This window comes from Molossus molossus, unplaced genomic scaffold (assembly GCF_014108415.1).
Source record: "Molossus molossus isolate mMolMol1 unplaced genomic scaffold, mMolMol1.p scaffold_m16_p_5, whole genome shotgun sequence".
Lineage (NCBI taxonomy): Eukaryota > Metazoa > Chordata > Mammalia > Chiroptera > Molossidae > Molossus > Molossus molossus.
Window position 1 is genome coordinate 71,829,433 of NW_023425388.1, and position 15,992 is coordinate 71,845,424.

The following is a 15,992-nucleotide window of genomic DNA, read 5'->3' on the forward strand; positions in this document are numbered from 1 at the left end:
TTGTTTCAGCTTCGTCCAAGGTCCGGGCCTGAACCTGGAAAATGCTGCTGGCGCCCCAAGAAGGGTCCTCTTCAAGGAAGAGGACGGGGCGGAATCGCTGGAAACAAATTACAAGGAAGCTGAGTCCCGAGGTGATCCATCCCAGTCGGGAGTTATGGGGGGCGGGGACCGGCCCCGAGGCCAGCCGTGTCCCCGCCAGTGCTTTCTCCCTCTTCCACCAAGCGCTTCCTTACCCGGTCCGCCCCTGCCTTTACCGTCCTGGAGCCAGCATTGTCCCAGTGAAGGGGCCTAGGAACTCTGGGGTCTGGGTACCTTATGGCTTTGGTGGGAAGCATCGTGGAAGAATTGTGTCCATCTAATGCTTTTTACAAACCGGGGATGTGTGGTAGGGCCCATTCAGTTGGAGAATTCAAGAACTCTTTCGCCTCCTGCTTACTACCACCCCCACAAGTTTAGAGAAGTTCCCGCACATTTATTTTTATATTTTGCAAATCATAGGGAACAGATCTTTATTGTAAGGGGGAAATCTCAGCCTCACATTCCTATCCCTCTAGTTTTACCCAAAATATCTAAAATGAACTCAGAAATGCAAGTGGATATTGAATGGATCAATACTTGATTCTAGATTTCTAAATTCAATCATCATCTAAAAAATAGACCCTCTTTATATTTGTTCCCTCCTTGGATGCATTAACAATCCATGGAAAACCAATAGCCCCAATTTAAACTGGAAGCCTATGTAAATGACGTGCAAAATCAGTCACACGATGTGTGCTTTCCACAGACTCTTTCAATCACAAAAAAGAAATGCTTTAAAAGTAGGTGAGTACCAAAATGGAGCTGGCTTCTCAGATTTTAGCTCCAGAGCAGTTTCACCAGCTGTTTTTACCCTTAAGTTACACTTTCTTAAAAATACAATCTATAGACATGTGGCCTTTTTGAGGGTCCTAGGCAGTTGTGTTTGCAAGTTATTCCAAATATACCAGCTAAATAACACACTGGATATGTTCCACTTGGTGAGCATCTTGCCCCAGATACTGGAGGGTGCAGGTGGGGCCATTAGAGTTGGAAACAGTCTGCTTCTATTGTAATATACCAGTTCCATTGGATCCCAAATAGATCGTGGATATAGACTTGATGAAAGGTAAAAATTTGGGACAATTTCATAGGACTCCAAAGGAAGGATTTTTGCTGCCAGTGCTCACTGTTACTGCCTAGAGGATGAAAAGGTAAAAACACAAGAGCTCCTCAAAGTTCAGTTGTGCTTTAATAGGATCAGCTTTCTTTGTTGCAGTAACAAAATTATTCAGCAGTACAGCAGCATTAATTAGTTCTTTGTAAGGTGCTTTGAAGGTGAAGTGTTATGTAAGTGAAAGAGTATTATACTTTTTCCTCCTCCATGCTTAAATATTTCCTTATTTATTTAAAAACCCACCTGAATTATTAGCAAAACAAATACCTCTATTCATTAAATGACTATTGGGGGGGAATTTTGTAAGCTTTTGAATATTATAGAGAATAAAGATTAATATGTGAATGACCTCGGTAGAAATTTATGTGATTTCTACTTCATTTTCTGCTCTGTAAAACAGTAGACGATTGATTATCTCTCATTGCACCCCGTAGTTCTTACTGGACCAATATCACTACTGTAAGATAGGAAAGCCTCTTGCTACAGGCTACTCCTAAAAAAGGGGGGCCTAAGGAGAAGGGTATACCCTTCTCGAAGCAGATTTGCTTCTGTGACACTTAAATAAATCTGGCTAGTCAGTACTTGTTTGGGTTTTTATACCTAGCATTCTTCTATTTTGGTTCTTAACCCAGGAGAGCCTGAAAAAACATTCATGCCTGGGTCCTACCCCAGACCAATTAAATCAGAACCTTATAGGCCTAGGCAGGAGATAAACACATTCAGAAGATATCCCAGAGAAGGCTCCATGTTTCTTTCTCCTATCATTGTTCTGTATTCTTTTGTTGCTGAAGTTTCTAATGAAATGATTTGGGGAAAGAATAAAGGACACTTTCATGTTCTTTAGTCAGAAGGAAAGATTAAAATGGCTAAGTTGATAATGACATTGCTTTGTATTAATATCTGAATATATTATCTACAGCCTGCTTTTGACCCTGACAGTGTGGACCACTGGATTAAGGTAAGGATGCTGCACAATTAAGATAGAATTAAGAGTCAGACATAATCAGATGGAAAAGGATACAAATAGGTCTCTATTTTGCTCTTTTTGTTCCCATGTGACTATATATGTTGCCTTAGTTTTATACTTTTTAGGCAAGGAGAGGAGAAGCCTTAGGAGAGGCCTTCCTCAGATCATTGGAAAGACTGTGTACTGTAGTTACATTAACCTCCAGGACCAATACAATAGTTAAAAGCTATGCATGCATCACAAGTAAGAATCTTCTAATGACTAGAGCAATCCAAAAATGGAGTGGCATTTTTATAAGTTTTCTGTCACTGGAGTATTCGAGTGAATTCTAAATGGTCACTTAATGTTAGGACTAATGGAAAATATGTTTAAGCATTCAGTTAAGGGGTAGGAGGATTAGGTTAGATAGCCTCTGAAATCACTTCCAGGCCTGATATGTATATTTTTGAGTCTAACTACCATTTAAGTTGAAAATACCATTAAACTACTTGAGGTGCATGCATCTGAGTATCAATTTGGCAACTTGCCATACTCAATTCATTTGTGCACCACTTGGTTTAAAATCATGCAGCTTTTTCTGGGAAAATATTCTGCCTGGTAGTATTTTGAAGAGTTATTACTTATCTAAATTGATAGACATTATGAGCATCAAGCCAGATAGAACCGAGGCCAGGTATCATTGTTAACCATTTATTCATCCACCCAGTATTTATTAAGTGCCTACTAAGTGCTAGCCCACTATTTTGGGCACTGGAGATAATACAGTGCACAGGGCAGGTACAGTCCCTGCCTTCCCAGAGTTTATAGTTCAGTTGGGGCTTAACAACTTAAAGCTGTTGGGAGAATTAAGGATGTAATGGAGGCACATAGTGGGGGTTGCTAATATAGGTGGAACCATTTTCCTCTTCCATGTTGTTAGCCAGTTTGACTCGGTTAGATTTTCATCATTCCGCTAAAACTTCTGCAATAGCTCTTTTTTCATTATGTACTCAGATCTCCCATCTTGAAGAAAATTAGTAAGTCCTCATTTGGTTAGATTTTATCATTCCTCTAAAACTTCTGCAATAGCTCTTTTTCCATTATGTCCTCAAATCTCTCATCTTGAAAAAATCCAGTAAGTCCTCATTTGACCCTTCCATCCCTTCTGATTGCCATACAATGCCCTTTAAAAAAAATAATAATAACCTAACTTCTTTGGATATGTAGCCTGGACTCCTTGCCATTGTATTTTTATTATCCTCTTGTGTCCACAATTATTTTACTATAGTTGCTATTTCTTACCACTCCACAGAAACTTGTTGTAAATGACTTACCAAATCTAATGGTCTCTTCTTTGTCCTCAAACTTTTAAAGGTTCATTTGCTATAGTTAACACTTTTTATTCTAGAAATCCTCTCCTTCATTAACTTTTTTTTAACACTCTTTTCTCTTGCTTCTTCTACCTCTCTGTTAACTTCTCTGTTTTTTTCTGATTTTGCTCCCTAATATATCCCAACTGTGGGTGTGTACCCTAAACAGTTATAACCTCTGGACCCAAGACTTCAAAATCCACTTGAGTGGACCACTCTCTCAAAATCAGCCAAGGCCTTGTTAAGGGGGGCGGGGGATGTGGAGCATGGCGAAGGTTGAGAAAGGGCTATCTTCAGAACAGAAAAGGAAGTCAGTGTAACTACAGCACTGGGGACTGGGCTGAAGCAGGTAAGCATAATTTTCTGTGATACCAAAAATTGGTAGATCAGATTGATCCAGGTTTGAAAGTTTTCATTGGAAAGGCGAAGGAACGTGAGATGTGAGGCTCCTTTCTGCGCTACCCAAAGAGGGTCCCCTACGTCGTTGTTCTCATTCCCACATAACTTAAAGGGAACCTTTCGCAGTGTCTGGAGCCCTGGATGCCCTGCAAATGAAGGAGGAGGATGTCCTCAAATTCCTTGCGGCAGGAACCCACTTAGGTGGCACCAACCTTGACTTCCACATGGAACCATACATCTATAAAAGGAAAAGCGATGGCATCTGCATCATAAATCTGAAGAGAACCTGGGAGAAGCTCCTGCTGGCAGCTCGTGCCATTGTTGCCATCGAAAACCCTGCTTATGTCAGTGTCATATCGTATGGGAACAGGCCAGCGAGCTGTGCTGAAGTTTGCTGCTGCCCCGGGAGCCCCTCCTATTGCTGGCCAGTTCACTCCTGGAACCTTCACCAACCAGATCTACCAGCCTCCCGGGAGCAGAGGCTTCTGGTGGTTACTGATCCCAGGGCTGGGCATCAGCCTCTCACAGAGGCAGCTTATGTTAACCTGCCGACCACTGCTCTGTGTAACACAGACTCTCCCCTGTGCTACGTGGACTTTGCAACAACAAGGGGGCTCAGGGGGCCTGATGTGGGCCCGGGAAGTACTGCGCATGCGTGACACCATCTCCCGTGACCACCCATGGGAGGTCATGCCTGATCTACAGAGATCCTGAGGAGACTGAAAAGGAAGAGCAGGCCACGGCTGAAAAGGCTGTGACCAAGGAGGAATTTCAGGGTGAATGGACTGCTCCAGCTCCCGAGTTCACTGCCGCTCAGCTGCGGGTGGCAGACTGGGCCCAGTCAGCAGTTTCCTACTGAAGACGAGTGCTCAGCTGCCACTGAAGCCTGGTTTGCAGCCCCCACTGCTCAGGCCACTGAATGGGTGGAAACAACCACTGAGTGGTCTTAAGCTGTTCTTCCACAGACTCTTAACAGAATGGAAATAAGGTTGATGGAAAATAAACAGTTCCTAAAAGATGAAAATAAAAAAAGAGATGTGAGGCTTATGTGAGATAGTAACTGAATATCCACACAGAGTAGGAAAGGAAGGGGACCCTTTAAAGGACTCTCAGGTTGGGAGAAGAAGGAGGCATATGATGAGTGGAGGTCTTGGCTAGGTGCAACAGCAATGTAGTGGAGGGGGAGTGAAAGAGGGACATGGATTCGAGGTTGCTGTTGGAGAGGAGGTTTTCATCATTTGCTTTGACCAATGGAAAATTCTCTGTGACATAGTTCGGGATGATCTTGTCAGTAGGTTGCTAAAGTGCAATGAAAGAAAGGCTGTTGGAAAACAGGAAACCAAGCAAACTCTGAAGCTGGAATGTGGGTGGATGTTCCTCAGGGATGTTGAAGTCACTTAGAATCAGACGGATGCTTGGTAGAACTATGAGTCCTGGGGTAGCTCACCAAAAATGCAACTGTCCACCACAGGTTATAGTTCATCCTCATCCTGATTTGATAAGCTGACTCATCTTTTTACTCCAGTACATTGTGCTACTTTGAGCTTTTTAAATATTTTCATCATGTCAGTTCTTCAATCTTGAACCTTCACTGATTCTTCATGCCATCAGATGAAACTCTAAATCCAGACTGGCATTTAAGGTCCTCTATCAGTCTACCTCTGACAGCCTTTTACTGATAATCTGTGTGCCTACCTGTCAGGCTGATCTTCCCCTCCATTAGATAAGACTTCCCTTTGCTGTGACTCATGTTGATCCCCCAGCCTGGAATATCCTTCCTCTTTGGGAGGCTAATTCAGATCCTTCCCTTAAAGCTCAGCTTGAGGTGCCCATCTCAATGAACAACTGCCCCTCACCTCAACCACCTAATCCCATTTTCTAATGCGCTTCTCTTTGGAATTATTTAGCATTCATACACAGTGTTAAGCATGTTTCTTGTATACAGAGTAACTGAAAAAGAAGTGGGCACTTTAAAACATATATTACTCTCCAAACTGTTATATGCAGTTTGCACATTTAAGAAACTCATGTTCGTACCTCCTGGCCTTGAGGAAATGAGGGAGTGGATTGTGGCTGCTGTTTCTGCCATCGATAGTCTACAGAGGAGTCTAGCATGGGCGAGAGGATTGATGTGCACCTTGGCACATGACGAACGCATGCAGCCTCAGTTTTCTGTGCTCTGCCTCACTGCACTTCACAGATAATACGATTTCAACAACATTGAGGGAGGACTCAATGCGAAAGGATTACGACTTACTCAAGGCTAAGATGATGGTTAGGATTTTTTAGCAATAAAGAAATTTTTTTGCAATAAAGTATTTTTAATTAAGGTATGTACATTGCTTTTATTAGACATAATGCTATTGCACACTTAAAAGACTACAGTATAGTGTAAACATAACTTTTATATGTACTGGGAAACCCCACAATTTGTGCACTTTATTGTGATAGTCACTTTATTACAGTGGTCTGGAATCAGATTCAAAATACTTCCAAGGTATGCCTGTACTGAGAATTTGTAAGATTGTGGAAATAACTGAGATAGTTTCTTTACAAATTATATACTTATATAACATAGCTACTAAGTAATACACTTTGGAAGGTATTTAGTGTTTTGTTTTGTTTTTCAGTCACCCTGTATTGCTTTGTAACTAACTGTGTTTGAGTTGCTTATTGCATATGTTATATGAAAAAAACAAAAAAACAAAAAAGAACTCTTTCAAAAAAGAAGATTATGGCTTTGTTTTTCTCTTAATGTTCACTATAGAGCTGGTAACAGAGCTACCATTCAATAAACTAGCTTAAAGAATAAGTAGTTCAATGGACACAATGTTTGTTTCACTGAAATATAATTTAAGGTAGACCAAAATCATTCTTTCTCCTCCTGTGTCTGTTAGGAGATATGATTCCTGGTACTAAATGCAACAGGTGCCACCTTTTGAAGCAAGCGGACCACCAGTTCCCCCTGGAAGGAGTTGGCTCCTTTCACCTGAAGGGATATTTTTGCTTAGATAAGTGGGACCACTAAGTTTAGTGCTCTTAACAAGCACCTGCCACATGGCTACAAGCCACATTTATTAGTCCCTGGCTTACAGGCCACCTGTGTTAGCCTGTACTACGTGGCTATGTATAACAAGCCCCATCCCTTTTTGGGCGTGGAGATGTATTGTCTTGCTGATGCCTAAGAATGTTTCAGTCTGTAAGTTCCCTTAAAGTCTTCATGGAATTCTAGAGTGGTCAACCTCTTTCTTTTTTCTCTCAGCCCCTGGAAAATTTTCCTAGGTGGTCTGCCTCCTCTGTTAAAATCTGCACTAACCCTGGCTGTGTGGCTCAGTTAGTTGGAGTGTCATCCTGTACACCATAGGGTTGTGGGTTTGATCCCAGGTCAGGGCGAGTACTGGAGGCAACCAATTGATGCTGCTCTCTCACATTGATGTTTCTCTCTCCCCTCACCCTTTCCCTCTCTTCTTTCCTCCTCCTTCCCCCTCTCTCCCCTTTCCCTTTCCTCCCTTTCTTCCTTTCTCTAAACATATCCTCAGGTAAATATATTTTTTTGAAAATCTGTACTAATTCCAACTCAGGTGGGATGACATCATACAAAGATTTTTCTTTTCTCATAGCCTGAGGAACTAAGTGTACAATCCTGTTTTTGTTATTTATGTTTGTATGTGCGTGTTAATTAAAAAATTAAAGTATATCGACTTATTTGTACATTATTTACATTTCTGTGTATATTCATACAACCACATACAATATATGTGAAATTCATCTTGCTGTCTTAGAAGTTAAGAACCCTACAGGGAAGGACTGTGTACCAGCCATATTGTAACCATCCAATAAATGACATGTACCACCACAGCAGAGCCTGAGAAATAACGTGGGAAAATAGATCTCTCCAGAGCTGCCTCATAAAGAGTGAATGCTATTTTCTTGACTAACCCCAATTAGATATGTTTTCTTCTGATTCATGTCTTTTCCTATGTGTTCTATTTTTTACATCTTTTTCAAATCACCCTTGACTTTCTAACTTTATTCCTCTGCTTCTAATTTAAACTTAATATATGAAACCCTTAACAACTTAAAATGTAAAGCCCATGGCAAGTTTGGCAAAGGTACTACCAGTCATTCTATGAAGGGCAAGAGGAAAAGTCATTTTCAGAATACGTCAAGTAACAATATAAACTATAGGAAAATGCGGCTTTTTTGAATCAATATTTCATTTATTCATTTCTTGAACAAATATTTGTGGACACCTGTTATATGCCAAGCACTGTTCTAGGTGCAGGAGTTTCATGCATGCAAAAGACGAAATTCCTGTTTACATTCCACTTAGGAGAGAGAACAAATGACAAAATATGTTATAAGGTCACAAGTGCTATAGAAAAAGTCAAAACAGAAAGGGAATAGAGAGAGCTAGAAGCAGGGTGGTTAGAATTCCATATAGGGTAGTCAGAGAAAGTCTTACTACAAAGCTGACATTTGAGCCAAGACTTGGGGTGGGAGTGAGGGAAAGTCATGGATATGTGGGAGAGAGCAGTCAACAGAGGGGAAGTTCGGTGCAAAGGTCCTGAGGTGGGAACATGCTTGGTATATTTGAAGAGGAATTAACAGGAGGTCGGCGTGGCTGGTGGCTGAAGTCGGGGGAGCAATGGGAAGAATAGCAGAGGAGGAGGTTGGAGAACTCACAAAGGCCTGACAGCGCAGGACCTTAATGCACGTTATCAGGACTCAGACTCTATTCTGAGCCAAATGAAATAGGATATCATGTGAGGGTTTTGTGTAGAGTTCTAACATGTTATGCCTTTCATTTTAAAGGGGTCTCTCTGGCTGCTGTGGTAGGAGACTATTGTAGAAAACCTGTCAGGAAATCGTGGTGCCTTGCATCAGAGTAATAGCAGTAGAGGTGACAAGAAGGGATCAGATCCTAGATATATTATGAAAATAGATTTCCTGATATATTATATGTGGGGTGAGAGTGAGTGTGTTTGTGAGAGAAAGAGAGAAGATTCAAGAAGGTTTTTGAGGAACTAGAAGAATGGAGTTGTCACTACCTGAGTTAGGAGACTGGGAACACAGCAGGCATGAAGGAAAGCAGGTTTGTGGGGAGGGGAAAAACAGGGGTTTAATTGTAAAATAAGTTCTTCTGTACCATGCAGGTAAGCCGAAATGCCCAGAAAGTTTGTCCGCCTCCACCAATCTCCCCAAATCCCCATGTTTTTACTAGACTGTTACTGTTGAGTTAAAATATTCTGAAGACTACAGTTCGGTGACTCTATCCCAATTTCATTGCACCTATCGTTTGCCTATATGGTGGAATTTTTCTTTTGGGGTAGTAATTTGAGGAAGTATAGCTACTCTGTACAGCTCTGGTTCACATTCGTATGTAAATTTTAGTTGCATGGAAACTAATAAAGTATTATATTTTTTATGTAAAATAAAATATTCAGGTGTCAGAGTCCCTTAACTAATGCTCAACTAAAAGTTATGTAAAGCTTAAATAACATTTTGTTCAATATAAACATTGTGAACACCTGTTAAAACTTGGTAAAAATGCTATAATTAATTTCATGTTTAATGAATGAAATTATTTGGGATGAATGTTTAAGTCTCATAGTTCCTTCAAAAATGGTAAAATGAGCCCTGGCCGGTTTGGCTCAGCGGTTAGAGCGTCGGCCCACGGTCTGGAGAGACCCGGGTTTGGTTCCTGCTGAGGGCATGTACCTCGGTTGCAGTTTGTCCCTGGCCCTGATTGGGTCATGTGGGTGGCAGCCATTCGATGTGTCCCTTTCACGTCGATGTTTCTCTCTCTCTCTTCCTTCCACTCTATCCGAACAAAAAAAAAAATGAAAAAATGTCCTCAGGTGAGGATAAAAAAAAAGGAAAAGTGAAAGCATTTTAGTAGCTTGTAAAAATCAAATTATTGAGGGTTAAAGAGAAATTTTTTGACCGTGAACAAAGTTGTCATCTTAAAGGATTTTTTTTTTTCTGTTATATTTAAGAGAGTGGAGAAAGCCTCAGAATTTGGAGTTTCAAAAGCATTTTCTGCTGGAAATTCAGATTTATCCAGAAGGCTTTGGGGCCAAATTGTAGATTTGGAAACACCTGAGCAAATAGAGGATCATGCTGAAATCTATGCAGAAGGTAAGAGAATACATTTTTTTGCTTCAAGGTTAACAATTCTTTGGAGTACTGCTTATTAAAGCATAATCTATTATGAATTTCCAAGAACAGAAAGAAAGCTTTTCTTTCTCTTGTTCTTAATTTTTGTTTATTTTTACTGCCCTGAAGCTAATTTACTCTGGAATTAACTCCGGTATTACAAGTAAGGCTGTATTTAAGGCCCATTTTGTCTTCTCAAATAGAGCCGCAGCCAGAGGCAGTTTGACGTAACATAGTTAACTGGTGAGTGTTGGAAGGTATCGGTCCTGTGGCACGTTGGGCAGCCTATTCATGTGGTCTAGTATCATACAGAATTTGACTGCTAGTTTATAAATCAACTTTGTACCTTATGAAGAGTCTGAAACTGATCTAACCTTTCTACCTCCCCAAAGCATTTATTCCTCTGGAATTTAGTATTTTGGTTACTGATGCCCTAACTCCACTGTTTAGGGACAAAAAGATTAGGAGGAACCAGCAGAGAAGACTGGGAAGGAGAGGCCAGAGAGAGAGAAGGAAAGTCAGTACCATGTCCTGGAAGTCAACTTCCATCTGGGTTATTTATGTCTCCAGTTATTCCGGTTATTTCTTCTTCCATTCAACACACATATATTTGAATATTATTCAGTGCCAGGAACTATTTTAGGCATTGGAGGACCAGGTAATGAACAAGACAGGCAAAGCCTTTGCTTTCGTGGAGTATACATTCTAGTGTGGGAATAGAGAAAATTAGAAAAAAAATGATCAGATAGTGACAAGTCATTCGAGTTTGGACCTGAATAACAAGAAGGAGCCATTTGAGTAGGGGGGGAGGAAGAGCATCCCAGGCTGAGGGAAAGCTGTCATCGGAGCTAAAGTCCAGACAAGCTTAAGGAAATAAGGATGACCATTGTGGCTGGAGCTTTCCAATGGGGATGAGCTTGCAGAAGTGAGCAGAGACACGTCACACAGGGCCTTATAAACCTGGGGAAGAATTTAGTTTTATTCTGAGCATGATGAGACATCATTGAAAGGTTTTAAGCAGAGGTGTAAAAGGACAATTTTCTAAATGTCTGAAAAATGGATTATAGGGGAGAAAAAGAGGGAAAGGGGAGACCAGTGGGAGGCCGTTGCAGTGGTCTGGGCGGCAGGAATGGTGGTTGGTCTTTGAGGTTGGTAGGGCTGGAGATGGAGAGAGATTGATTCAGAAGTGGCAAGGCATGTCTTTCCCATCCTACTTTCCATTCCACCAATAGGAATACACGATATACTTTAGCCTGTTAAGGTTTCTGAGAAGTCCTGCAGTTTAAACTTAAAAGTTTACTTATCCTATTTCCCAAGCTTCCTATATCACAAAACTCTTTTTATACAGAAATACCTATTAATATCCTGAGAAACTAGTGACCACGTTAGGAAGTACTAGTGTATGGATAGAACATGTTTTTTTAAGGCTTTTATCCATTTCTCTCCTCTCATCAACCATCTATTAGTATTCTACAAGAACTAGTGTTCTGAGGAGCACCCTTTGAGAAATTCTGCTTTAAGGTAGCCTTCTGTACCCTCTGATCCAACATGAGGCGTTCCTATGGTTGAGCACTCCAAGGGAAGTTCCCATTTGTGTGCTTTTGGAACACTTCCTAGTACAGTAGTCCCCCCTTATTTGTGGTTTCACTTTCCACAATTCCAGTTACCTGTAGTCAACCGCAATCCGAAAATATTAAATGGAAAATTCCAGAAATAAACAATTTATAAATTTTAAATTTCATGTCATTTTGAGTAGCATGATAAAATCGCTCACTGTCTGCTTCGTCTTCATGTGAATCATCCCTTTGTCCAGCATATCCATGCTACCTGCCCATTAGTCACTTAGTAGCTGTCTTGATTATCAGATGGATTGTCATAGTATCACAGTGCTTATGTTCAAGTAACCTTTATTTTACTTCATAATGGCCCCAAAGTACAAGAGTAGTGATGCTGGCCCCGGCTGGTGTGGCTCAGTGGTTGAGCGTCAACCCATGCACCAAGAGGTTGCCAGTTCTATTCCCAGTCAGGGCACATGCCCAGATTGTGGGCCAAATCCCCAGTGGAGGACATGCAGGAGGCGGCCAATCAAGGTTCTCTCTCATCGATGTCTCTATCTCTCTCCCTCTTCCTTCCTCTCTCTCTAAAATAAATAAAGAAAAATTATTTTTAAAAAAGGGTAGTGATGCTGGCAATTCGGATATGTGAAAGAAGCCGTAGGTGCTTTCTTTAAGTGAAAAGGTGAGTGTAGAACAAGATATTTTGAGAGAGAGAGAGACCACATTCACATATCTTTTATCACAATATATTTTGTTATAACTATTCTGTTTTATCATTAATTATTGTTAACCCCTTACTGTGCCTCCTAATTTATAAATTAAACTTTATTATAGGTGTGCGTGTATAGGAAAAACAATACACATAGGATTTGGTACAATCCACTGTTTCAGGCATCCACTGGAGGTCTTGGAACATTTCTCCCATGGATAAGGGGGTGGGGATTACTGTAAACCCCTAGCTCCCAATGAATAGTGTTTAGCAGATCTGAATTTTTCTATACATAAGTTATTATGCACATAAATATCTGAATTATCATACACAGGTTACTCAATAAAGATCTGCTTCCTTTCCCTGCCTTGCTCTGAAAGCCAGTGTTTGTTGCTAGTATACTTTTTACACTTACTTTCTACTACCTTGATTCATTTTTTTTCCTGTTTTACATATCATACATTCCTATCTATATTAGGTACCTTTTAGCATCATCTAATATATAGAAACACTCCATTCCCTCAGAGCTATGTGATAATGATCATAATGATGAACGTTGATATTTTTTTTCTTTGAAACTTCCATGTCCTTCCCATAAGAACTGTTTGATAATGATGATAATAATGAAGGTAACGCTAAAGTAGGCATTTCTCACATATATTTAAGAAGATTTTCTGGATGTCATAAAGAGAGAAATCCAGATGGAGTTGGCTCCCAGAATGTCACACTGTTTTTTTCTCCTATTTCAATGACCACTCCTTCCTAGTTTGCTTTCTTGGTTCTACCTTATCTCCTCACACTCTAAATACTGGAGTTCCTCAGAGTTAGTCCTTGAACAAGTCTCTATCCATCTTCCTCCTTTGGCAACCTCATCCACTTCTATAGCTTTAAGTACCATCTGAAAGCCAACAGCACCTATATTTATTTCTTCAGCTTAGACCTCTCTTCTGAAATACAGAGTGGTCTAGCCAATACCTATTTGATATCCCTATTTGGCTGTCTCATAAGCACCTCAAAACTGAACTCCTGATATTCCTCTCAAACCTACTGTTCCCTTGGCCTTCCCTGGCTTAGTAAATGGTATCTCCATCCTTGGAATTGCTTTGGCCAAAAACTTGTAGATTTCTTTCTCTCACATCCCATGTCCAGTACATCAGCAAATCATGTCAATTTTACCTCAAACATTACTTTTTAGAATGTAATCATTTTTAATACCTCTACTCTAGGTCCAGACCACCCTCACCCCTCTCCTAGATCATTGCATTTGTCTCCCACTTGGTATGCCCTTCTGTGTGTGTCCCCCTATAGTCTATTTTAACATAGTAGTCAGAATAATCTCTTTGCTCACAACGTTCCTGTGGCTTCCCACTGCATCCAGAGTAAAACCCAAAGTACCTGGAATGGTGTCAAGACTCTAAAGAATGGGTTTTCAACCTCAATACTATGGACATTTTGGGCCAGACCATTTTTTTATTATTATCAATTTATTTTTGTTACAGCTGTTTCTCCTTTTTCCCCCATGGGCCAGATCATTTTTGTTGTGGGTGCTGCCATGTGCATTATAGAATGTTTAGTAGCATTCTAGTCTCTACCTGCTAAATGCCAGTATCACCTCCCTCAGTAGTGACAATCGAAAATGGCTTCGCCAAACAGAGAAAGACAAGTATCATATGATCTCACTTATTTGTGGAATATAATGAACAAAGCAGTCTGAGGAATGGGATAGTCCCAGAGACGTGGAAGTGGGGTACAGACTGACAATCCCCAGAAGAGGGAGTGGTGAGGGAAAGATAAATCACAGAACTTATATGCATGTATGCATGAACAATGGACATGGACAACAAAGCTGGGGACAGGGCAGGGAGGGAGGGGGAGGGGGGAGTCAGTGGGGGGGAAAGGAGAAACATCTGTAACAAAAATTAATTAAAATAAATAAATAAATAAATAAATAAATAAAGGCAGGCTTCAGATGTTGCCAGATGTCCACTGGAGCATGATTTCACCCTAATCTAGAACCACTGCTCTAAGCCTGATCCCCACATTACTTCTACCACCTCATCTCCTACTGTTTCCCCCATACCCCTTCACCCACTCCTCTTCAGCCACACTGCCTCCTTCCTATTTCTCCAATACAGTAGACACTCTCCTGCCTTAGGGCCTTTGTACTGACTTTCCCTCTGCATGGAATAATATTCCCTTACATAGCCACATGGCTCACTCCCTGATTTCCTTCCCTTCTTTGCTCAATGAGGTCTCCTTTGACTGTCCTTTTTAAAACTATCAACACTTGTCTTCCATTTCTTGTACACCATTTCTCTTGCCCCTGATCTGTTTTTCTGACTGACTTGTTTATGGTCTGTCTTCCCCAGTAGAATATAAGTTTCATGGTGGTAGGTTTTATTTTTCCTGTTTTGTTCACTGCTGTCTTCCTAGCATCTAGGACAGTACATGACACATGATCAGTGGTCAAAGGTCCTGAAGGAATTGAAATATTAAAAGGATGTTTTTGTTTTATTGATAGCTCAGGAGCTGGTCGATGACTGGTTAGACACCAAACTTAAGCAGGAACTAGCAAGTGATGCGGAAGCTGAAGACTGTGTGTCTAGTATCCCTCCTGTGTTAGAAGCCGATCATCATTTGAAATATGACAAGTTTGATGGTAAGAACTGATCTGATTGGTCTAAGCTTTAACATCCAATTAATGTGTCTAAGAAATATTTTTTTCTTTTCTTTTTTTAACTTTATTATTGAATGTATTACAGATGTCCCTCCTTTTCCCCCTAATGATCCCCTCCTCCCCACTCCCACTCACCCTCCTGCCTTTCCCCACACTATTGTCTTTGTCCATTGGTTATGCATATAAGTTCTTTGGTTTATCTCTTCCCTACCCCCCCCCCCCAGCCCCCTTCCCTTTGAGGTTCATTGGTATAACATCCAATTTGTACTTATTAATCCCTTCACCTTTTTCACCTATTACCCCATCTGGCAACCAAGAAAATGTTCTCTGTATCTATGAGTCTGCTTACTCATTTTGTTTATAGATCCAATTGTTGATAAATATGTATTTATTGTCATTTTGTTGTTCATATTTTTTATCTTCTTTTACTTCAAGAAGACCCTTTAACATTTCATATAATACTGGTTTGGGCCCTGGCCAGTTTGGCTCAGTGATTAGAGCGTCGGCCCGTGGACCAATAAGTCACGAGTTCAATTCCGATCAAGGGCACGTACCTCGGTTTTGATTTGTCCCAGACCCTGGTCGGATTGTGCAGGAGGTAGTCACTTGGTGTGTTCCTTTCAACTCAATGTTTCTCTCTTTCTCTCTTCCTCTCTCGCCCTCCTACTCTATCTGAACAAAAACAGGAAAAAAAAGTGTCCTTGGGTGAGGATAAAAACAATTTTTTTAAAATACTGGTTTGGTGGTGATGAACTCCTTTAGCTTTTTCTTGTCTGGGAAACTCTTTATATGTTCATTAATTCTAAATGATAGCTTTGCAGGATAGAGTAATCTTGGTTGTAGGTTCTTGCTTTTCTTTTTTTTGTTTTGTTTTGTTTTTTTTGTTTGTTTGTTTGTTTTTAATCTTTATTATTGAATGTATTTCAGACCCTTCATCATTTCATATAATAACGGTTTGGTGGTGATGAACTCCTTTAACTTTTT

At 40.5% G+C, this 15,992-nt stretch overlaps 1 protein-coding gene and 1 pseudogene across 1 annotated transcript in view; both read left to right on the forward strand.

Moving 5' to 3' along the window:
- Positions 1 to 35: 35 nt before the first annotated feature.
- CCDC191 (coiled-coil domain containing 191) overlaps positions 36 to 15,992 on the forward strand; it is a 91,628-nt gene continuing 75,671 nt past the window's right edge. Inside the window, exons 1-4 of the mRNA XM_036243200.1 lie at positions 36 to 131; positions 2,112 to 2,150; positions 9,907 to 10,048; positions 14,853 to 14,990. Of these exons, the coding sequence (XP_036099093.1) occupies positions 42 to 131; positions 2,112 to 2,150; positions 9,907 to 10,048; positions 14,853 to 14,990 (409 nt within the window). The 5' untranslated portion in view covers positions 36 to 41. The remainder of the gene's footprint in view (positions 132 to 2,111; positions 2,151 to 9,906; positions 10,049 to 14,852; positions 14,991 to 15,992) is intronic.
- On the forward strand, positions 3,775 to 4,857 carry LOC118617565 (annotated as a pseudogene).